The sequence below is a fragment of the Rhinatrema bivittatum genome, chromosome 4 (genome assembly GCF_901001135.1).
Source record: "Rhinatrema bivittatum chromosome 4, aRhiBiv1.1, whole genome shotgun sequence".
Classification (NCBI taxonomy): domain Eukaryota; kingdom Metazoa; phylum Chordata; class Amphibia; order Gymnophiona; family Rhinatrematidae; genus Rhinatrema; species Rhinatrema bivittatum.
This window is the reverse complement of record NC_042618.1, coordinates 172,898,368-172,923,220: the sequence shown is the minus strand read 5'-3', so window position 1 is coordinate 172,923,220 and position 24,853 is coordinate 172,898,368. Positions and strand designations below refer to the sequence as shown.

The following is a 24,853-nucleotide window of genomic DNA, read 5'->3' as shown; positions in this document are numbered from 1 at the left end:
ATTTCGATACATAAGATTTCCAGAACTAACGTTCATTGGGTTCCAGTAGATTCACAAAGCAGCTACATTCCGTTTTATATATATAAAAAAAATAAAAATCCAAATCCATCAGGAGCTGCAAGCTTACCACTGCCCACCAGAGGGCAACATGGAGCTCAGCTTGTGTGCCCAGGAATAGCCGGAGCTGGTTGTTGTGTACAGTTTAAAGCCCCATCTCTAAGGGATCCAGGATACGGGAGAGAAAGGGAAGGCAGCCACAAGGCGCAGCTCCCAGGCAGGTTCGACAGGAGCGGGCAATGCTGCTACCCACCCTAGAGAAAGAAGCCATGTAAAAAATCAGCATGTAATGACTCTGTACCGCAGTTAGACATGTGGCCCCGGGGGGTGCAGAAGCTCCCAGCCCCGCCTGGGTGAGAGGTCCTGCTGGATATTTAACGGGATGAGTTAATTTCCGGGGACTCGAGGCACTGGGGAAGGGGGTGGGGTGAACGTGACGAGGGGGCAGCCAGGCGGTGCTGAGCAATGCGGGCGGCTCATCTCTGCTAGTGCCCCCTCACCGCCTGCTGCATGCAAGAGACTGTAATAATTACACACAGCCAGGACCATGAAGGAGGGAGGTGAATCCAAAGACCAGCAACTCACAGTAAGTAATGCACATTCTGCAGTCGGTTTGGCGTGCGTGTGTTCTTAGGTAAATAGATAGATAGATATAGGTAGTACGCAATCTTCTCTTAGGGTTGATCAGGGCTAATTTGGCACTGAATGTTGAAGCCACCACCTTTACTTCCTCGGTGTGAGCTCCAAAGGCAAGGTCAGGATGAGCTAGACAGCCCTTGCCCTCCTCATCCTCTCTGAGAGGCCAATGAAATAAGGCATGTGCAGTTTAACCCTCAGTTGTGCACATATTTTTTGCATGCAAACTTTACTGCAGACCCAGCAAGGAGTTTTGCACCAAAAAAAAAAAAATGTGCACACTGGTTAGCAAATCCCATGCTGATGAAGGCATTAGCTATTACACCCCTAATGCTAAGGTTCGCTGCCTTACCTGTGTTTTCTTAGCATTGGAAACTTAACTCCTAGTCCGAGGCGGAGTAAAGTTTCCAGAGCTAATATTAGTCTATGAGGGAAACTGGAGTTCCAGTACTGGGAATTGTAATTGGGATTTTCTGCGTTGAACACATTTTTTGTGCACATAAGTCCTATTTTATGTGCAGAAAACATGATCACTGCACATAAACCATGTTTTCGATACATAAAATATAATTATGCACACAAATCCTGTTTTTCTGTGTGCTAAGCATTTTTATGCATATTTTTGGGTTTGTGTGTATTTTTTTTTAACTCCCGAGGTATTAGCATACCATGATCTTACTGTATCCGGAGGAAAAAAAATGTTTTAGCTTGTGTGTAAAGAAATTATGCACTGAATTTCAGCAGCAGGTTTAATGCTCAGCTTATTATGTTGGCCCCCGTGTTGTGATGCAGTTTGAGAAGTAATCAAATTTTCAAGTAGAATAAATGAACACACAGGGGAAACACTTTGCCTCAATTTGTTTCGCTGTCACCACACTCAGGTCTGCTCAGGACCAGTAACTTTTGTCAGCTGCTCCTTGAAATGATGAAATGCTGTAAATTCAGGATGTTCTGAGTATAGCTCAATGGATGGTACTGTAATGCTCTAAGTCATGACATTGTGGGCACCCAGACTTTGTGGGTCATAATGTACCAATGTACATTATGTATATCTGTGTACAGTATATGTAGTTCAGAGGGATAGGCGGGCCAGCTGGTAACCTTTCTAAATACAACAGTATATATATCGTGTGTTTAAAATGAATTAACAACCTGTTGGTTCAAATACTAAAATCATATAGCCAGTAAAAACACATAGTGAGTATTTATAAAAAGAAATATACTGTGCGTATATATATACACACACACCACACACACGTGTACATAGATTTATGTGTGTATGTACATGTGCTATATCCTAGCCTCAAGGAGCAGCCAGATTGAATCCAGCAGGTTCCAGCTCCACAGAAAACAATTGGGGCGGTGCAGGCCCAGGCTGATGGTGGCCAGGTATTGTCTAGCAAAGCCCTGGGAACTTAAAATGCTGATATTTGAGTGACAGCTTTACTAGTTTTGACAGCCGTTTAGATTATTGCAAAGTTTGCTGGTAAGACATGTGTGTGGGGGGGGGGGGGGGGGAGGATTCTGGGTGGGGGTCTTGTATGGTCTTCTATCTAGGATGATAGAAAACCAACGAGGAAGAAAAAAAAATGCTTTGAATAAGAAGGCTGGCAGCTGTGATATATCCTTACAGTGTGAAGAGGGATAACTGAGCAGGCTGGATAGGCCAAAATGGTCTCTTTCTGTCATTGCCTGTTGCCTTACTACTTTATATGCACAGGAGAAGAGCATAACGCTCTCCTTTAGCTATGAGTTTTATGATAGACTAGTAGTTATAGCACCAACAGTGTACCCAGAGCTGTACAAACTGATTCCCAAGGCCACCATCTCATCCACTTGTGTGCCCATCTTCTCCTCTGGGAAGCCTGCATCGGCTCCGTTCTGTGGCAGACTGGAGGAAGAGAAGAGGTGGGAATAAGATGAGTTTAGTCTTTTTGGTTTTTCAGAGAAAGGGGGCCCATTTCCACCTTTTTTTTTTTATGCATCATCCAAAAGGCCATTCCATATTGTAGGCTCCTCTCCCCCACCACTCCTATCACAACCACTCTACCCCAGGGACCTATCCATATCATAGTCCCCTACCCCATCCCTATCTCAGCACCTAACATTAACCCTACCCTATCCACATAACCCCTATCCTAAAAGACCTGCATTGGCTTCCCATCCCATCACGCATACTCTTCAAATCACTCACCATCATACATAAAGCCATATACAATGATAACTCCACCTGGCTCAGTGAACCCTTCCGTCTCACTCAATCTGCCCGCCCCACCAGAGCAAACCACAAATTTACCCTACAAGTCCCACCCCTTAAAAGGGCCCGACTAACTTCAACCAGAGACCGTGCCCTCTCAGTTGCAGGCCCAACCCAATGGAATGCACTGCCCTCAAACCTCCGCCTGGAATCATGCCCAAATAAATTCCGTAAAATGCTAAAAACCTGGCTTTTCCACCAAGCCTTTCCGGATTAACCTTGCTCCAATCTTCCCTCACCCTGCGTCCCCTGTAATTAATTGCCCCACCTTCCTTCCACCCCACCCTCTGTAAATAGTTTCCCATCTATACCCCTCCACCCCACCCTGTGTATATAGCTCCCTCATTACACCCCCCTCCCCCCCTCATTTTTTTAACTATTGCCTCGGGCTCCCAGTTAGAGCCCTTTCTAACTCTTGTTTTTGCTGTTTATCCACGCCCACCTCCCCGTTCTATGTATTTTCTACCTGCTGTTATAATGTAAACCGATATGATGTGTATTTTAATGTCGGTATAGAAAATCTGTTAAATAAGTAAATAAATAAATAAATAAATAAAATAAACCCTAACCCTATTACAGCCTTTAAATCTAACTCGAACTTTATCGTAGCCCATAAATATAAGCCTAACCCTAACACATCCTTAGCCATAAGCTTAACCCTATTTTAGTCCCTAAACCTAACCCTAGCGCTATTACAGCTCCTAACCCTAACCCTTCCTTTACAGCTCCTAGCTCTAATCATGTCATGGTGGGATCCTGTTTAGTTTACCCATTTCGTGCTGTGTGACTTGCAGCAAGCTGCAGTTTCTGTCTAGTGACCCAGACTTACCGATAGCACGCCATCTCAGCAGCTGGGAATACCATGGTTGGGGTAATTAGCCTGAGCCCTGGTAATGTACTGTCTGTGCCAGCCAGCCTCCATGCATGTGAACTGGTGCTGCTGCTCTGTCTGCCTTGTGTGGGAAGCTGAGTCCCAGATCTAGGTCTCCTCACTGATTCCTCTCCTCGAAGGATACACTAATTGCCAGCATTGGGCCAGACGTGTGGCATGCTAGGCTCTCTGGGTACTGAGGCCATGCTCTCCCTGGACAACGCAGCATTTCGGGTGATGTAATAACATGATCACAGTGTAGTACATTTCCTGGACGCACAGGCTGCCACAGTCCCAGTGCATTCAGCAGCTGGGGAAACGTTGGGGTATTATTTTTAGCTTATAATAAGGCCATTAGGTGTGATACGTTTGGCTGATCTCAACTTGGTGCCCACCTAATGAAAGCCACTGTACAAAACACTTATTAGGATCTGGTCAAGGGACATCATGGAAGGATAAAATGCATCTTATTCTCTAACGAGAGAGCCCACTGCAGATCAGAGTAGAGGTCATTTGTGAGCCAGTGTCTGTCTGTGCTTAGTGAAGGGAGTTTAAACATAAAACTAAAACTCCAGGGCTAATTGTGTGTGTGTGTGTGTGTATGTGTGTGGTGTAATCAGGCAGCATGAGACTGTTAGGCCCTGGCATGCAGCCTGACAGGACCACAGACTGCAAATGAGAGTGGAACTAGCAAGCCATTTTTAAAGGGAAGCATCTTGATTTCTTATTAAGATAAACACCACTTGATTTCTTATTAAGATGAACACCACTAAGACTAGGGGGAACTCCATGAAGTTAGTATGTGGCACATTTAAATCTAATCGGAGAAAGTTCTTTTTCACTCAACAATTAAACTCTGGAATTTGTTGCCAGAGGATGTGGTTAGTGCAGTTAGTATAGCTGTGTTTAAAAAAGGGTTGGATACATTTTTGGAGGAGAAGACCATTACCTGCTATTGATTGACTTAGAGAATAGCCACTGCTATTACTAGTAACAATAGCATGGAATAGACTTAGTTTTTTGGGTACTTGCCAGGTTCTTATGGCCTGGATTGGCCACTGTTGGAAACAGGATGCTGGGCTTGATGGACCCTTGGTCTGACCCAGTATGGCATGTTCTTATGTTCTTATGTTCTTAAGTAACAGAATAGCCAGGCAACGAGATTTTATGTTTCCGTAGTGCCTTCACTGTACACAGCACTATACAAGGAACCTTACATGGTCCCAATGAGCTTATCAGCTAAATTTGAGTTCAGAAATCCCCATGTGGCAGGAAAGGGGCATTGATGTGGGGGTCACGGTGCTGTGCTCTATCATGCTGTCATGCCTGTAGTGACTGGTTCTCCATTTATGTCTCAGGTGGCACTCCGGATTCGGCCAATCAACGACGTGGAGCTGGAGGAAGGCGCTGGTATTATTGCACACAGGGTGGATGAACAGGTAAAGTGCCAGCTATATATACCAACAGGGGTTTTTCCTCTTTTTTTTTTTGTGGGAAGTAGAAAATGAATTTGATCCAAGGGCAGGAGATCCGCTCACCTTGCAGGGTACAGAGGGTTTCAGCATCATGCCCTGGGTTCTTGAGCTTAGGGAAGGAAAAGCTAAAAGCCATGACATCTCCAGGGTAGAACTCCACATAGCATCCCAGGCTGTGTCTTGAAGTCCATCGGGATGGTCTGGGTGAGTCCTGGTGTTGCCTTGTGACCTCTCTGGACTTGTACTTCCTGTTGCCCTGAGAAAGGCAGGACTTCAAGGGGGCAAACCCAGAAGTGGCTCAGCCTGTCCCTGCTTCATGGCTCGCTTTTCCAAATCCAAGCTCACGTACAAGAGGCATTGTCCTGCCTTGGAGGATTTATAGTCCAAGTACGTATCTGAGGCAATGGAGGGTGAAGTGACTCAGCCAAAGTCATGAGCAGAAGAGGGATTTGACTCCTGGTGCTCAGGCTGCTGCTCTAACTGTTAGGCTGCTTCTCCACAACAAGGAAGTCCTGACGTTTGCTGGCAACCTTACACATCTTGCCTGTGATGAGTGACATTACTGCATTAATCACTGTCTGTGATGTCCCCTGCCACATTCCCACTGCTTCCATGGGCATGGGGATGCACCTTCTGAAATTGTGGATTTGAGTGTGTGACACAAGTGCCCACACTCTGTGACGCTTTAACTTCTAGCCTGGCTCCTGTGATTTAGTACTGAGAGCAGAGCTCCCAAGTGAACCTGTTCCAAGGAGGGAGATTTTTTGCCAGTTAAGTGCACTGTGGAAACTGTAGCCCCCACTCCTACCATTTTTTGACCTCGGCGCTGCAGGTACCAGGATGGGAGTGTCAGAAATCCAGGGCTGGCCTAGAATCCCTCTCTTTGAGCTGGGTCACTTGGGCAAATCTAGGGATGATTACAGCCCTGTGAGCCTCAGCTACATTTATCATTGACTCAGTAAAAAGGCGAAGGGCCTCCTCTGCAGCTCTCTGTACGTATGCTCCCCCTGCACTAAGAGGTTGTATTGTGAGACACCTCCAAGAGCACAGGTTCTTTGTGTCTACTAATGTCCTAGTGTAGTGGTCTTTCCTTCCTTCCTTCCTTCATTCATTCATTAGGGCTTCTAATGGTTTAATGTTAGCTTCATCTCTGCCTGACCCTTGGATAATGCCTGTGATCCCCTTCTGCCTCAGTTTTAATTTCTGATCCCAGCTCTATCACTTACTCTCTGCATTACCCTGGGCAAGTCATTTTAAAAGATAGGAAACAGAGAGTAGGACTTTATGGTCACTTTTCTTAACGGAGGAAGGTAAACAGTGGAGTGCCACAGGGTTCTGTACTAGGACCAGTGCTTTTTTTTTTTTTTCAAAATATTTTTTATTGAAAGTGGCTTAAATACAATGTACGCAAGCACAAATCAAATGTCCTTCCCAAGCACAAAAACCATTAACATTAGTTCTCGTATCACTTATATTTACCACCGGAAGAACATAAACCACCAAACACCCGAGCCACATAGATTTTTAACAATTTTATCCCGGCCCTCCCCCTACCCTGTCATACCTCCCCCTACAATCATCCTTACTCACCCTACTCAGCCACCCACATACATTCAGCCATCCACACCCTCAGACTAACATACCTATACCCACTACCTTGTATGTAACCACCCCTTGTGCTAGCCAGTAGGTAGAATCAGTTTGTATACTTGGGCAGCCCCACACAATGTCAGTACATCCCCCCTACAAGCCATAGCTTCTATTGTGTCCCAAAAGAAAACATGCAATAACATAATAGCTCCGTTCTACATGCAACACTGTACTTCTTATGCAAGGATCAAGGTTTAACTCCTCCGTCCATGGAGTATCCCATTGCAAGAACACCAGTTTTCAGTTTTGGTTGCAGCTGATTGAAAAAATCTTTCACATTTCTACATAATGGGCAGAAAATGCACGCTTAGACATTTTCATGTCCAGCCACTCTACTTGCATAATCTGAATGATTTTGCTATGCCACATTTCCCAGTTCAGCAAAATGCATTTACATGTTACTGCCAATGCCAAGTGCAAAAATGTACTTGTATCCTGAGAGTGTTTCACCATACCTGGAAGCTCTCTCAGCAGGATGTATAAATGGACTAGAAAAGGGAATGACGAGTGAGGTTATTATTTTTGCAGATGACACTAAATTATTCTGAGTAGTGAAATCACAAGCGAATTGTGGGAAATTGCTGGGAGACTGGGCATCCAAATGGCAGATGAAATTTAATATGGATAAGTGCAAAGCGATGCACATAGGAAAGAGTAACCCATGCTATGTTTACACAATGTTAGGTTACATTGTGCCTGTTATCTCCTTCTGCCTCAGGATAAGGATCTGGGTGTCATTGTGGACAATATTTTGAAATCCTTGGCGCAGTGTGAGCTGGCGATCAAAAAAGCAAACATAATGTTTGGAATTATTAGGAAAGGAATGGAGAATAAAACAGAGAATGTCATAATACTTCTGTATCTATGGTGAGACCGCACCTTGACTATTGTGTGTAATTCTGGTCACCGCATCTCAAAAAAGATATAGCTGAACTGGAAAAGGTACAGAGAAGGGCAACTAAAATGATAAAGGGGATGGAACAGCTCCCGTTTGAGGAACGGCCAAAGAGGTTAGGGCTGTTCAGCTTGGAAAAGAGACGGCTGAGGGGGGGATATGATAGAGGTGTTTAAAATCATGAGTGGAATAGAAAGGGTAATTGTGAATCGGTTGTTTACTCTTTAAAAAAACCCCCCAAAAAAAACCACAAGGGTTTGGGGACACTCCATGGTGTTAGTAAGTAGCACATTCAAAACAAATCGGAGAAAATATTTTTTCACTCAGCGCACAATTAAGCTCTGGAATTCATTGTCATAAAATGTGATAAAGGTTTGGGCAAGTTCTTGGAGGAAAAGTCATTAATATACAAAAGTGAAATCTTCCAGTGTAAAAGTATCTTACACACCAAATATATGCTGGTATTATAGAAACAAGCTTCTATACAAGAGAAAAAGGTGCCCTCATATAGCCGCCACGCACTTTGCTCCCATTTGTTTTAAACATATGGATATGTGGAATGGCTTACAATTTTTTAATCACTGGGCACTAAAGATATTTGCTAAATACAAAGTGCAAGCAAATCCATAAAGTCTTCAAAACTTTGTAAATATATCATACAGCCACTCTAAAAACAAATAAAATAAATAAAACCTTCCCTCTGGTTAGATGGATACATTGTGGCAGTAGTACGAAGGCACCTTTTTCACTTATATAGAAGTTTGTTTCAATAATACCAACATATGTTTGGTATATACGATTATGAACTTTTACACTAGGGGTTTCACCTTTGCTTATTTTTGCCCTCATTGTTTTTGAGGTTTTTGTCCTCTTATTATTTTTGTACAAAAGTCAATTAACCATTATTAACCAGGTAAACTTAAAAGCCACAACTTATCCTAGGATGTTAGCGGCATTGAGTTTATCTGCTGTTTTGGATGCTGCCAGGTAGTTGTGACCCGGATTGGTGAATGTTGTAATTAGAATACCGGGCTGGATGGACCTTCGATCTGACCCAGTAAGGCAAATCTTTTGTTCTTATATCTCCTGTGCTTCAGTTCTAATCCCACCTCTGCCTCTCTGTGTGTGACCCTGAGTTATTCCATCTCCTAGCTAGGGCTGCCAATTGACTCCAGATTTCCAGGACAGGTTGATGCAGTCCTGGTTTTATCCCATTACATGCAGGGACTTGTAGTTCTGACTTCCCTATTGCCGTTCCTTAGGAGAGCAAGACTACAGGTCCCTGCATGCAATGGAGTAAAACCAGGACTGGATCAGCCTGTCCTGAAAATCTGGAGCCAGATGGCAACCCTACTCCTAGCTCGTGTCTGAGTTCTAATTCCAGCTTTGCTGCTGACTCTGTGGTGAATGTTAGAGAGGGAAAGAGTGGGGCTGAGTCGATGGCACTCCTGTGGTTGGGAGGGGCGATGTGTACATGGAAGCTGATTATCTGCTGCTGGGCACACGGGTGGAACCTTGCACTGTGAGGGTGAGAGGGGGGGATTTCTGAGTCAGGCTCAGCAGTGACTGTCTCATCTTGCCAGTTGTCTCACTCAGATGGATGCCTTTTTCCTTTTATGTCCCTCTTTCTTGCTGTGGTCTTTTCTTTTCTTCCCTTCTACATTTCTCTTTCTTCTCTGCTTTTACTTTGCCCTCTCTCCTTTGGATTCAGGTTCAGGAAGCTCTGTTGACCTGACCGTTTGTACATGTGCTGCCAAAGTAATACATGACAGTGATTAAAGTAAAACAAAACTGCAGGGTACATATTTTTTCTGGTCAGTTTTCATTTATGGCCGGGTGTCAGGGGACAACATATTTTAGAACATATGAACATAAGATTTGCCATACTGGGTCAGACCAAAGGTCCATCAAGCCCAGCACCCTGTTTCCAACAGCACTGCATACAGTCTGGCTTCTCGGGGTTTCCAGCTCAATTTTATTTGAATATTTTTACTTCTAATTTGTGGTCCCTTAGTCTGTATTTGTTGAGGGTCTGTTCGTATTCTGGGTTTGACTTGTGCTAGTATGTAGGTTCTGTGTAGGGATCTGTAGCATTCCACTGTGTTCTAATTTCCCAGTAGGAGGTGTAGTGGTGCTCTAGGGCCCAGTGTATTTGCAGTGCTGCCATTTCATAGGCAGAGGTTTTGTTGTTTGAATCCTAAAAGTTAGTGCTGTTTTGATATGGTATGTTTGGTATCATATTTTTCTCCATTGTTTTGTGTTGCATCTGAGAGTGCCTAGTAGTGGATGAAGTTTGTCACTGTTATTGAGGTGACACCAGAATTTGAATATTCTTTTTTATACGATGACTAACATAGTAACATTGTAAATGTTGGCAGAAAAAGATCCAAGTGGTCCATCCAGTATGTTAAACAAATTGTTTTATTTTATGATAGTAAACTGCAGTTCCTTGCACATTACTCCCATGCCTTCTATTTAGGGTAGTAGCTACCACTCTGTGCAGGTTACCCCAGTTAACAAAGGTTACCCCTTTTGATCATCCCCATCCTTTAATCACTAGGGATCCTCTGTGTTTGTTGCGTCGGAGGTGGACCCTTGGGCTGAGGTGGAGTTGACGCAACCTGTAGGCAGGGACCTATAGGTTCCCATTGTCAGCAGGTGGAGTGGGCTGAAGCTAGAGGCCACTGGAGCGTCACCTATACCAGCCCTCATTCCCCTCAGGTTGAGCCTTTGGGTGCTGGGGCCTGCAGGACTTAGGTGGGCCTCGAGGTTAGATGAAAGGTGATTCAACCCAGAGACAGCAGCTGATAGATGGCGTTGTCCTATCCTGGACTGGATTCGGTATGGAACTCAGGCGCCAAAGGAACAGTGAGGAACTGGAGGCGCTTGAGTAAAGGAAGGTCTAAGCCTTGTAAGTCCACGTCCAGAGGATAGGCGAGGAGAGGCGTCACTGACAGGCTGGGATCAGAGCCAGCGGCGAGTGGAAGTGGTGGCAAGCAGCATAGAACTCTGGACACAGGAGAGTCTGTAGCGTAGTTGTTCAAAGCAAGGGTCAGGGCACGGAGAAGACAGGCGTAGTCAATCAAGACAGTGGTCAGGGCACGGAGAAGGCAGGGGTAGTCAATCAAGGCAGTGGTCAGGGCACAGAGAAGGCAGGCATAGTCAATCAAGGCAGTGGTCAGGGCACGGAGAAGGCAGGGGTAGTCAATCAAGGCAGTGGTCAGGGCACAGAGAAGGCAGGCATAGTCAATCAAGGCAGTGGTCAGGGCACAGAGAAGGCAGGGGTAGTCAATCAAGGCAGTGGTCAGGGCACAGAGAAGGCAGGCATAGTCAATCAAGGCAGTGGTCAGGGCACGGAGAAAGCAGGCATGGTCAGACATAGCAGAGGTCCAGGGCTGGAGAGAAGCTGGAGAGTAGTCAGGCGTAGCGGAGGTCCGGGGCTGGAGATAAGCTGGAGAGTAGTCAGGCGTAGCGGAGGTCCGGGGCTGGAGATAAGCTGAAGAGTAGTCAGGCGTAGCGGTGGTCAAATCCAAAGAGTCAGTCCAACACATAGACGAAACAGGAACAGGGAGAGCAGGAACACAACGAAGACGATTCTAGGATCAGCAATGAGTACTCGGAGTACAAGGAGACCTGTTGCAAAGGCAACGCTATGGAGCGAGGCCTGAGCTTTTATATGCTGAGGAGTCTGACGTCAGCATCCGGGTCTGCGGCCAGGTTCCTGCCGCGGGCCCTTTAAAGGAATCAATGATGCATGCGCGCGCCTAGGAAGGGGCGCGGTGCTGATGGCAGCGTCTCTCCGCGGACCACGCAGAGAGGCCCGACGAACAGGGACATCTTGGCTGGCAACAGTGGGTAGCGTGGCAGGGCCGGAGGCACCGGAGGGAACCCGAGGTCGGAGCTGGCATCCCACCGCCACCAGTGAAGAGCAGCCAGGAGCTGGAGTCCGTCTGAAAAGGTGAGAGGGCCGCGCCGCAGGGCAGCCGCGGGCGGCACGCGTAACAGTGTTTTATCCCATGCCCTTTTGAATTCCATTACCATTCTCGTTTTTGCCACTTCTTCCATAAAGGCATGCCATGCATCCTACACCCTTCCCATGAAGAAATACTTCCTGATGTTCCTGAGTCTACCCCCTTGAAGTTTCATTTCATGACTCCTGGTTCTGCAGCCTCCTTTCCATCAGAAAAGGTTTGATTCCTGTGCATCATTAACACTTTTCAGGTACTTAAAAGTCTGTATCGTATCTCCCCTTTCTCTCATCTCCTCCAGGGTATACTGATTCAGGTCCCTCGGCTCTTCTTCGGGATTTCCTGTGACTGGTGGTGTAGGTTTTCTGTTGTCATTTTGTAAAGTTTAGGGTTAATGATAGATCACAGACTTCATGCCTGTATAAGAGGACTGGTTGATTGATGTTGTCAAATGATATAATAGTAAATTTGTTGGCGGACTGAGACTGTCCAATGGGTTCTTTATTGCATATAGAGCCCTTAATTATTTTCTTATGGCGTCTTTATAACCAATTTAAAACTCCCGTATATACTTACTGTCAGCCAAGGTATGTATATAATCCAGGGTGTGTTCAACGTATTGGTTATTTAGGAATAATCTGTATTTGTGTTGAGATTTTTTTGTTTTTTTTCTGGAAAAATCATAATTTTGCTCTTTTCTACATTTGCCTAGGGGTGGGGGCTAAAGTGAGTTGATTGCATACAGTGCCGATGCAATATCCGCGCGGGAAAAATGGACGCTCATGATTGAGCGTCTGCTTTCCCAGCGCGCGCCCATCCATCTGTGGCCAGAGGATGTGGTTAGTGCAGTTAGTATAGCTGTGTTTACAAAAGGATTGGATAAGTTCTTGGAGGAGAAGTCCATTACCTGCTATTAAGGTCACTTAGAGAATAGCCACTGCCATTAGCAATGGTTACATGGAATAGACTTAGTTTTTGGGTACTTGCCAGGTTCTTATGGCCTGGATTGGCCACTGTTGGAAACAGGATGCTGGGCTTGATGGACCCTTGGTCTGACCCAGCATGGCATGTTCTTATGTTCTTATGTTCTTGTCTCTCCTGGGAGCTCAATACAGTAGGCTGATGAGTCGCTGCGCTAAAAAGGAGGCGCTAGGGGGAATTGTGCATCCCCAGCGCCTCCTCGGCATTGGGCGCCCAGGAGAAGTGGCTGTCAGTGAGGGTTACGAAAGCAGATGCTCCATTTTACCAGTGTCCGTTTTCCTAACCTGTGCACAGCCATGGGTTAGGAAAATGGACGTTGGTAAATTGAGCATCCGTTTACCTAACCTGACCGCCTTCAAGACATTTTCTTTTTTCACTTTGCTGCTTTCTGTGGTTCCTCCAACTTAAAATCACCATGATATTATGTCAGAGGAACCACAGAAAAGCAGTATTTTCTGCTTTTCTGTTAAACGTTTCGGCTCCTCGAGACTTAATGCCCACTCTGGGGCTGGCGTTAAGTTTTGCGGGCTAAGATGTGTGCATTGGGCGCACAGTTATTTTTTACATAAGGGGGTACTGGCTAATAGCCTCATCAACGTGGAATTTAAATGTGATGACTGCTATTAGCTACGTCCAATTTGGATGTACGTTTTTGGACGCGCTGATCACCTTATTGCATCAAGAGTTATGGACGCGCATCCAAACCGCACGTCCAACAGTGGGTTGACCTGTGCGCTAGCCTGAGCGCACGATATTGCATCGGCACTGTACGTAACTTCTCTGCCTTTCTTGCTTTCTTCCTTTGCCTTTTTCTGTCTGTCTCCTTTCCTCTCTACACAGCATTTTAAAGGCAGTTTCATGTGCGTGACGAATTGCTAACTTTCCCCTTGAGGATTCAAGGACAGAATTTCCTTATTGGAGGCAGGGCTCTTGCCACACCTGCTGGGGTGTGGGAGGGAGGTTTTTTCCAAGTCACTACTGCATTGAACCATCCTTCTATTCTCCTCAGGCCCTGCCAGACCCACATCAAGTAGAGTAGTGCGGATGGCGGGTCCTCAGCAAAAGAAAAAGCAGCGTGGCCCCGTCAAAATCAATGACGTGGTCGGTGCCACTTTAGTAAGTGGAAAAGCAGCGCTGCCCTGCTTACAACGCTGGTGATTCTGGCAGGGCCGCACTGCTTTTTCACATCGTAAGGCAGCATTTACCACGCCGTCGATTTTGGTGTGGCCTCGCTGCTTTGGAGGAGGAGGAGGAGCTCGCCCTGCCAGAAGTAGTCCAATACCCTGTGGCCGGAAGTCATTCCCTTGGCCACAGGGGCTGAAGAAGGAGACTGTTGCTGCCTGCTAAGTCAAGGAGGAAGTAAGCAAGAGGCAGCATGTGTGCTTGTGTGAGGGAGTGAAAAAGATCAAGTGTGCTTGTGTGTGGGGAAAGTGAGAGAGAACATGTAAGTTTGTCTGAGGAAAAGTGAAAGAGAGCATGTGTGTATGTGTATGGGAGAGTGAGAGCATGTATGTGGGAGAGAGAGAGCATGTGTGCTTTTGTGTGAGAGAGTGAGAGAGCATGTGTGTGGGTGAGTGAGAGAGAGCATGTGTGCTTGTGTATGGGAGAGGGAAAGAAATCATGTGTGCATGTGTGTGGGAGAGTGAGAGCATGTGTGTGGGAGAGTGAGAGCATGTATGTGGGATAGTGAGAGAGAGCATGTGTGCTTGTGTGTGGGAGAGTGAAAGAGCATGTGTGTGGGAGATTGAGAGAGAACATGTGTGCTTGTGTGTGGAAGAGTGAAAGAAAGCATGTGTGCATGTGTATGGGAGAGTGAGATCATGTATGTGGAAGAGAGAGAGCATGTATGCTTTTGTGTGGGAGAGTGAGAGAGAGCATGTGTGCTTTTGTGTGGGAGAGTAAGAGAGCATGTGTGTAGGAGAGTGAGAGAGAGCATGTGTGCTTGTGTGTGGGAAAGAGAGAGAGAGCATGTGAGTTTGTCTGAGAAAAAGTGAAAGAAAGCATGTGTGCATGTGTGGGAGAGTGAGAGACCATGTATGTGGGAGAGTGAGAGAGAACATGTGTGCTTGTGTATGGGAGAGTGAGAGAGCATGTGTGTGGGAGAGTGAAAGAAAGCATGTGTGTGGGAGAGTGAGAGCATGTATGTGGAAGAGAGAGAGCATGTGTGCTTTTGTGTGGGAGAGTGAGAGAGCATGTGTGTGGAAGAGTGAGAGAGAGCATGTGAGTTTGTCTGAGAAAAAGTGAAAGAAAGCATGTGTGCATGTGTGTGGGAGAGTGAGAGCATGTATGTGGAAGAGAGAGAGCATGTGTGCTTTTGTGTGAGAGAGTGAGAGACCATGTGTGTGGGAGAGTGAGAGAGAGTATGTGTGGATGTGTGTGGGAGAGAGAGAGAGCATGTGTTTATGTATGTGGGGGAATGAGAGAAAGTATGTGTGTATGAGAGGAATCACATTTGGGAGAGTTACTTTCTGCCTGCTAATCCATGACAATTTCAGGGCATCTGGAAATCAAAAGTTCCAAGGTAAGGATAACAGGGAATTTTTTAAAATCCTTATTTTAATTGTTGGGTGTTATTTGATGTGTCTGTCTTGAAATATTTTATTGATGTTTGGAAGATTTTTATATGAGTTTTAATTATTGAATGTTATTATATGCATTCATTATTTTGAATTATTCTTTTTATTGGTATGGTTTTACTAATTTTGTTTTTTGAGGAATAGTAATGTTTTTATGTTTTACACTGTTGCAGTGCATACAGAATTTGGCTTGTTGTGGATTCCATTTCAGGTTTTGTCTGTAAATTTCTATGTATACTGTATGGTCTCTTTATTCTGTATTTGAGGGTCTATGTGTGCATGTGTGACTGAAGTGAGTTAATCCGTTAGTTTGTAGTTTCTAAGTACGGATCTATAGCAGCTTGGATTGTTCTGTTTTCCTAATGGGGGGGTTATTACTATTTTAGGCTTGGTGTAATATTTAGGGCTGTTGCTGTTTGAGTGGCTCTCTGAGGGTCATGCCCATGCCCAAGATGCATTACAGTAGGCCTAATACCACACAGATTCCAAGCGTCTCTTGCTTTTTTTGCAGAGTTTTCTGGTTGGCACCTCAGCAGTGCATGTAAATATAATATACCTATTGTAAGTGATATTTTTTTACCTCAGAAGACTGTGCTTTGAATGTTCTTTTTCATGTAAATTCTGTTATTATAAATTCATAATTTTTAATTGTATGTGAGGAGGGTGTGGTGGTGTGGGGGTGGGGGTGGGGGTGGTGGTGGTACAAGGCTGTAACATTTTCCTAGGGCACCTAATACCCTTGCGCTGGCCATAGGCATTGCTGTACAAACCTTGAAAAGAGTCTCCCAGCTGGTGGCCAGGGGCGCCAAATTGCCCGGCTACAGCTCTGGCCAGACCCATTGCACACAAGCAATGACACCCAAGCCCTGCTCTCTCCCACAGCATTGGGATCAGGAGAAGTGAGAATTCTGGGGCCTGAGATGGGCTTGGCCCACTTTTACCTCTGGAGTCACTTTGTAAAGAGAGGTGGGTCTCCACTTTCAGGGGTTTCACTGAATGGCTGGCTGGTCACTAAAGGTTCCTCTCATCTCTTTTTTTTCTGTAAGGGCTCCTGGCCTGAGCCTCTCCGATTTCCGTCCCCACTCTCTCTTTTCTAGACTGGGGTCCTCTTGTGCACATGAGCCACCTCGGATGTGGTGAGAAGTAAACCAGGGTCTACACCCAAAGCACCTAAAGGGAGAGAGAAAGGATACTGGAAAAGCACATTGCCTCTCAGCTTTATTGCTTCGGTTCGGGAGTCAAAGTCGAAAATATTTGCAAGGTCCTTCCCCCCCCTCTCCCTTCTGACATGCACTGGCAGAGACAGAACGATGCGCACATTTCAGACATAAATCTATACATACACCAAGAGAGTTTTAAACAATGTGTGTGACTTGGGATTTTCACATTTATTTATTTAAAAAATTTTCTGTTCCGCCAAGTTCAACAAGTTCTTCTAAGTGGATTACAAATGAACATCCCAGGGTAAACAGAGATACAGTGGAGAGATAAAGAGAGCCGGGAGGAATGGGGCGTTGAGTGGCTCTTGCTCTGTGTAGAGGATGGGGGGGACAATGCTATCAGAAGCCTCACTGGTGACATGCTTTATTGGAGGGCATTGTTCCTATGGTAACGGCTTTACGTAGCTGGGACAGATGGAAAGAAGGGGGAGAGAGGGTGAGGGATAACAAAATTAAAAAAAAAAACCCCAAAATAAAAAGCACAGTTTTAATCTCTGGCAGTGGGTAGACCCTCCCAGAATTATATATCACTGTTCCTCTGTCTTATCTGTCAGCTTCTGCCTGGTTTGCCCAGGAATCTCCGAGAAAATAGGATTCATTTCCATGAATAGTTCCACTTCTGAAAATCGGTGATTAGCTCCAAGGAGACTGAGTGTAGTGTGTGTATCACATGGTGTGTCAGGGTACTGTGTATCATATGGGGGTGTGGGGGTAATGTGCATCACATGGGGGTGTGAGGGTAGTGTGTGTTACATAGGGGTGTGAGGGTAGCGTTATGACATAAGGGAGTATGAGGGCTGTGTGTCTCAAATAGAGAGTAAGGTTAGTTTTTATTACATGGAGTGTGAGAGTAGCATGTATGACATAAGGGAGTATAAGGGCAGTGTGTATCACATAGCAGAGTGTAAAGTTAGTTTTTATTACATAGGGGTGTGAGGGTGGTGTGCATTATATGGGAGTGTGAGGGTAGTGTGTGTTACATGGAGTGTGAGGGTAGCGTTATGACATAACGGTGTGTGAGGGCAGTGTGTCTCATATAGAGTGTAAGGTTAGTTATATAGTGGTGTGAGGGTAGTGTGTGTTACATAGGGGTGTGTATTACATGGAGTGTGAGAGTAGCATGTATGACATAAGATAGCAGAGTGTAAAGTTAGTTTTAATTACATAGGGGTGTGAGGGTAGTATGCATTATATTTGAGTGTGAGGGTAGCGTTATTCATCTCAATTGAGATATCACACCGGTTTACATTCAGGTACTGTAGGTATTTCTCTATCCCCAGAGGGCTTACAATCTAACCTTTTGTACCTGAGGCAATGTAGGGTAAAGTGACTTGCCCAAGGTCACAAGGAGTGACAGCGGGACTTGAACCTTGGTCTCCTGGTTCATAGTCCACTGCTCTAACCACTAGGCTATTCCTCCTCCCTATATATATTTGAGTGTGAGGGCAGTGTGTCTCACATAGGAGAGTGTAAGGTTAGTTTTTATTACATAGGGGTGTGAGGGTAGTGTGCATTATATGGGAGTGTGAGGGTAGTGTGTATTACATGGAGTGCGAGGGTAGCCTTATGACATAAGGGGGTGTGAGGGCCGTGTGTCTCACATAGGACAGTGTAAGGTTAGTTTTTATTACACAGGGGTGTGGGGTAGTGTGTATTACATGGAGTGTGAGGGCAGAGTGTATCACATAGTAGAGTGTGAGGGCAGTGTGTATATGACATGGGGGGAGTGTATTTGTTATCATATGAGGGGGAGTATGAGGGTAGACGTTATCACGTGGAGGGAGGTGTACAGTAATGGGGAAAGGATCCCAAACAGCAGCGGTGAATAGATCGAGCTGATGCTGGGCGCTCTCGCTCATCCTGTTTTCCAGTTTTAAATTTCTCTGAGAAGAAAAAAACAACTTTGTAGCCAGAGCTACTCAGAAAAGGTCAAAATCTGCATTGAAATGGAGGATGGTGAGAGAAACCAGAAAGAAGAATCCCATTTCAGGAGAGCGGCGTCCCTTCCCTCGGGATACGGGATTCTCACACTGAGCTTCTGAGGCTCAAGATGCAAGGCGGGACAGTCCTGCTTAGTTGGCAACTTCTCCCCCATCCCCCTGTTATCTATCAGAAGTCTGTGACAGAGGAGAGGGAGCCTGGTGCAGTTGAGTTGCAGTACATTGGCTGCACAAGCAGGAGCTAAGGAGAGGCTCTCTATGACAGTACGAGTCATTGTGTTCTATTTACTTTTCACTTTTTTCCTACAGTGGGGAGTTCCTGGGTCCGAATAGCTTCAGAATGGCATTCCTGCCCGTGCTCTCCTTCTCTTTTCTTCCTTGTGTGCGCTCTCTCTCTCTCTCCTCCTCTTGTTTCCTGGCTCTGCTAAGGAAGAGCCCCACTGTTGGATGATGAAGCTGTGGATAGTCAGGTAGGATTTGGAGAAAGCCAGGAAACCCATGAGAGCAAAACCAGAGCTGCATTTTTAAACATAATGGGAATCACCTACTGACCTTTCTAGCATTCAGGCCGATACAGTACAGTGCGCTCCGCGTTTGGACACGCGTTTGCGACACGCTAGCTTTACCCCTTATTCAGTAAGGGGTAATAGCGCGTCGAAAACGCGCGTCCAACCACCCCGAAACTAATAGCGCCTGCAACATACAAATGCATGTTGATGGCCCTATTAGTTATTCCCGCAAGATACAGAAAGTAAAATGTGCAGCCAAGCCGCACATTTTACTTTCAGAAATTAGCGCCTACCCAAAAGTAGGCGTTAATTTCTGTCGGCACCGGGAAAGTGCACAGAAAAGCAGTAAAAACTGCTTTTCTGTGCACCCTCCAACTTAATATCATGGTGATATTAAGTCGGAGGTCCCAAAAGTTTAAAAAATAAATAAATAAATAAATAAATAAAAATTTAGAATCGGCCCGCGGCTCGCAGGTTGAAAACCGGACGCTCAATTTTGCCGGCGTCCGGTTTCCGAACCCGTGGCTGTCAGCGGGTTTGAGAACCGACGCTGGCAAAATTGAGCGTCGGCTGTCAAACCCGCTGACAGCCGACGCTCCTGTCAAAAAAGCGGCGCTAGGGACGCGCTAGTGTCCCTAGTGCCTCTTTTTACCGCAGGCCCTAATTTGAATTTTTTTTTTTACTGAATCGCGCACACAGGAGAGCGGGCGCTTGTCTGCTCTCCCGCGACTTTTACTGTATCGGCCTGATTGTTAGCATTGTTTGGAAAGGCCATGAGTCCAGCAATACCACTGTGTTGTGGCCTCTCACAGCCGTTCGGTGGGTCCCAGCTGGGCAGAGTATGAGAACCTGTAAGATCTGGGCCATGGGACACTTATGGTCCATTAGGTCCTTCCCTTTCTAGGTCTTACTCGGTCACAGAGATGTTTATGGGGTGTGCTTTCTGTCTGCGGTTTGCTAATAGTCTCCCTGCTACCCTGTAGGAACCACCGGCAGGCCCCCGCGCCTCACACTGCAGGAGGGGGTAAAACCGGTCTCCTCTAGTGGTCCTAGTTGTCCCATGTTCTGTAATTAGAGTTTGTTGGGAAAGTGGTGAATCCTGTTCAGTGTTATTTTCGATTAATGATTTCATGGAACTGCTGGAAGGTTTTTGAAAGAAAAAAAAAGGAAATCACCAAAACACAAACAAAGGGGATTGAATGTATTCCTAACAAAACACTGGTGTCTGGTGCCCTTGTCTGAGGTCTAAAGCACTTTTTGGTTTCCACAGAGGCTTTTACATATATATGATTTTGGAGAAAAAAAAGGAAGCCAAGATGACCTATAGAATATTGTGTGCATATATTGATGTAAGCAATAATAACTCCAAAGAACTCTAATTCTTATGTTAACTAATGGCTGGTGAGTACTCTACAGGGTATAAAGCTGCTTACTGTAGATAGATACAAATAAAGTTCAGCAAACTCTAGATGAGCCCTTTTAAATGGCCTACACTGATACATTTGTGACTGGCCTCCTAGAGCCCTAAACTCCTTCATCAGGCAGGAAGTGGGGGATCATACCAGGGAGGAAAACTCAGAACCAATGTCATGAAATCTTCACGGAGAGGGTGGTGGATGCCTGGAATGCCCTTCCGGAGGAGGTGGTGAAGACAAAAACGGTGAAAGAAATCAAAGGGGCATGGGATAAACACTGTGGATCCCTAAAGACTACAGGATGGAAATGAAGAAAAGAGTGCATGGGGGTAACTTGCTGGTGTGGCGGTTACTACCCTTAACCCATAAGCCTTCATACTGTTGATGCAACTCCATCATTGCTCTCTGCTTCAACGGCAGGGGGAAAAGAAGAACTGGGGAATTAGATTCAGACAGCAACCAACAAGGACATTGAAGCGCACAGTCTGGGAAAACAAATAAGCACGGGGGTAGCTTGCTGATATGGCAATTACTACCCTTAATCAAGAAGCCTTTTTGCTGTTGATGCAACTCCAACATTGCTCTCTGCTTCAACGGCAAGAGGTAACGGGGAATTGGACTCAAACAGCGACCAACAAGGGCCCTGACTTTGACAGTCTGGGAAACTGATAATTATAAAGGTGGCTTGTATGGCCAGAAGTTATTAACATAAGCTTGCTGGGCAGACTGGATGGACCATTTGGTCCTTGTCTACCATCGTTTCTATGTTTCTATGTTTCTATTCAAAGTTGTAATAAAGTAAGTGAAAGAATGAGGAGTGAGAAGGGATGGCCTTAGGCCAGGTGGGATAGGGCATTTATTAAGGTTGATTTCTTGGTTTTGATGTGAGAGGAAGGGGAAGGGTGAGGGTAAAAGCAGAATGTAGACTTAGAGGAAGGCCATGCCCGGTAATGAGAGAGGGAATCAGTGTCTGCTGAGTCACTTTGTGTGTGGTTTCCTGGTTATCTGATCATTTCTAAGATGAAATGCCGCTGGTGTTCTTGAGCTCTGAGATCCTTTTTTTTTTTTCATATTTGTGCTTCACCTGTGGAGTGATGGGCAGTGCTGTGCCCTGTGCACCCCTGGCTTGGAGGAGTGGGGGAGACAAGTGAAAGCTGTCCGAGCTCGGGCCAGGTCCACTTTCGCTGCCCCTTCCACGGGCCCAAGTGCACAGGGATGCCATTGTCTGGTGTAAACTGGGGAGAGGTAGGAGCTGAAAGAGAGAGAACGGTGTTCCAGGAGAAGGAAACTGGATGAAAGGCCAGCTGGCTTCGGAAGAGAAGCAGAGAGGATGAGGAGGAGGAGGAGGGGCAGCATAGGACAAGAGAGGGATTCAGAAGGTAACTAGAAGCTGAGAACAAAGGCTTCTTCAGAACTGTTTGTTAACTAATTCCTGTCAGAGTCACCTTGCTTGCTCAGGACTTGTATCTTGCCAGAGGACAGAATACCCCCCCCCCCTCCTCTTTGCTCCCCATTCCCTGGTCTCAGTCCTTAGCAGGCCTGTTCTGTCCTGAGTCTTCAGTCCTATTCTGTATGTCAGTACAGAACAGAGCTGAGCGGACATTGTGGGGGTGGGGGTTTTGCTGAAGGAGGGGGAGTGCTGGTGTCTGCTGCAGTAGGGGATAGGTGTGCTGCTGTGGGGGGAGGAGGAGGGATGGGGTAGGTGTGTCTCCTGTATGGTGGGGGGGGGGAGATAGGTGTGCTGCTGTGGGGGGAGGAGGAGGGATGGGGTAGGTGTGTCTCCTGTATGGTGGGGGGGGGGAGATAGGTGTGCTGCTGTGAGGGGAGGAGGGATAGGGGGTAGGTGTGTCTCCTGTGTGTGTGTGGGGGGGGGGGGGGGAGATAGGTGTGCTGCTGTGAGGGGAGGAGGGGATAGGGGGTAGGTGTGTCTCCTGTGTGTGGGGGGTGGGGGGGGGAGATAGGTGTGCTGCTGTGAGGGGAGGAGGAGGAGGATGGATGGGGTAGGTGTGTCTCCTGTGTGTGTGTGGGGGGGGGGGGGGGAGATAGGTGTGCTGTTATGAGGGGAGGAGGGATGGGGTAGGTGTGTCTCCTGTGTGTGTGTGTGTGTGTGGGGGGGGGAGATAGGTGTGCTGCTGTGAGGCGAGGAGGGATGGGGTAGGTGTGTCTCCTGTGTGTGGGGGGTGGGGGGGAGATAGGTGTGCTGCTGTAAGGAGAGGAGGCGGAGGAGGGATAGGGGGTAGGTGTGTCTCCTGTGTGTGAGTGTGTGTGTGTGTGTGTGGGGGGGAGATAGGTGTGCTGCTGTGAGGGGAGGAGGAGGAGGATGGATGGGGTAGGTGTGTCTCCTGTGTGTGTGTGTGGGGGGGGGGGGAGATAGGTGTGCTGCTGTGAGGCGAGGAGGGATGGGGTAGGTGTGTCTCCTGTGTGTGGGGGGTGGGGGGGAGATAGGTGTGCTGCTGTAAGGAGAGGAGGCGGAGGAGGGATAGGGGGTAGGTGTGTCTCCTGTGTGTGAGTGTGTGTGTGTGTGGGGGGGGGGGGAGATAGGTGTGCTGCTTTGAGGGGAGGAGGAGGAGGAGGGATGGGGTAGGTGTGTCTCCTGTATGTGGGGGGGGGGGGGGAATGACATAGGTGTGCTGCTGTAAGGAGAGGAGGAGGAGGAGGGATAGGGGGTAGGTGTGTCTCCTGTGTGTGAGTGTGTGTGTGTGTGTGGGGGGGGGGGGGGGAGATAGGTGTGCTGCTTTGAGGGGAGGAGGAGGAGGAGGGATGGGGTAGGTGTGTCTCCTGTGTGTGTGTGTGTGTGGGGGGGGGAGATAGGTGTGCTGCTTTGAGGGGAGGAGGAGGAGGAGGGATGGGGGTAGGTGTGTCTCCTGTGTGTGTGTGTGTGTGGGGGGGGGAGATAGGTGTGCTGCTTTGAGGGAGGAGGAGGAGGAGGGATGGGGTAGGTGTGTCTCCTGTGTGTGTATGTGTGTGGGGGGGGGGGGGGGAGGGATAGGTGTGCTGCTGTGAGGGGAGGAGGATGAGGATGGATGGGGAAAGTGTGTCTCCTATGTGTTGGGGGGGGAGGGATAGGTGTCCTGCTGTGAGGGGAGGAGGGATAGGGAGTAGGTGTGTCTCCTGTGTGTGGGGGGGGGGGGGGTTGGGGTGGCAGGGAGGGGCATAGGTGGTCTGCTGCCAGGGGAAGGGAGAAGTAAGTGTGTTTGCTGTGGGAGGTGTTTGTACTTTGGCAGCAGGAGACGGGGGAGGTTTCTTTTTCTTGCAGGGGCACAGGTGTGCCTGCTTCCAGATCTGCAGGGTCTCATTTACCCGCTCCTCTCTTTTTGTTGCTGCCGGTGCTGTGCCCAACCCTTTTGGTCCTCTCTCTTGCTCCCCTTTTTTTCCCCTCTCTGCCCGCTGCAGTGCTAAGTCACAGGTCCCAGCCAGCCCTAGGACAGTAATCATGTGGAGAGCACTGTAGGAAGGCTTTCTTAGATCTCTCTTTAGCCAGATATTCTTCTCATGCTATCCTTTCCCACAAGAGGGAGAGGGCAGGGATCCCTCTTGGGCTGCACTGTAAGCAGACATTAGTGTGAGTCTGAGAGCTTTCCTTCTGTGATGTGCCGAGGCTTCCCCCGAGGAGCCCAGTAGCCGTCTGAGTTTAGGGCTGTAGAAGAAAATCCGGGAGTTCTCTCCTGACTCCATTCCCCTGCGATTCTCAGCTTCTCCTTCCCCTGCTGGTTCTGTGTTTAATGCACACTCCTACTGGGAGAGGGGGGGGGTCTTACTCATTCTAAATCTGGAAGACCCTGGTGAGAAGGTATTTTTCTTCTGGTAAAAAAAATCACTTTGCACTTCTTTCTCTCCCTTCACAAAGAATTCAACTCCTGCTCCTGATTGGAAATGGGGATTTAATGCGCCATCTGTGCTCTCCCAGCCTGCGGCCTCGCATCGCTGCAGGGTGGTACCGGAGACCCTTCCCGGTGTCGAGGACCGATGCGTCCCCCAAGCTCAGACCCAGACTCTTCTCTAGGATGGGCCTCCTTACGATTCGGTGGATGTGACCGTTCCAGATGTGGCGGGGAGTCTAGGCCTCACCGTCGCTGCCATCCCATTGTCGCGGAGGCACTTAAGGTGCATCCCTGGCCTCGCCCCTGCCATGTGATGACCGCACGGGACCCTCATGCTGCTGGGGACTCTGCCTTGACCGGACTTGCACCCCGGCGGGGGGGGATAATGCCCTGAGCCGTGCGCTGTGTTCACTGACGATGGTTTCGGGAGCAGCACCCGGGAGCGGGCCGCACAGGAGCAGGATTATTCCGGGGAACCTTGAAGAGAGGGCTGCAGGAATGTGGGACATGTGGGAACCAGGGGAAACCGTCCCTCAGTACAGGCGAGGATGAAGGAATCAGCCAATCAGAGGATTTCATGTC

At 47.3% G+C, this 24,853-nt stretch overlaps 1 protein-coding gene across 3 annotated transcripts in view; it reads left to right on the top strand.

Moving 5' to 3' along the window:
* Positions 1 to 475: 475 nt before the first annotated feature.
* KIF19 (kinesin family member 19) overlaps positions 476 to 24,853 on the top strand; it is a 63,421-nt gene continuing 39,043 nt past the window's right edge. For all 3 annotated transcript variants that reach the window (XM_029599241.1, XM_029599240.1, XM_029599239.1), the window contains exons 1-2: positions 476 to 643; positions 5,180 to 5,260. In XM_029599241.1, coding sequence (XP_029455101.1) covers positions 605 to 643; positions 5,180 to 5,260 — 120 coding nt within the window. In that variant the 5' untranslated portion in view covers positions 476 to 604. The remainder of the gene's footprint in view (positions 644 to 5,179; positions 5,261 to 24,853) is intronic.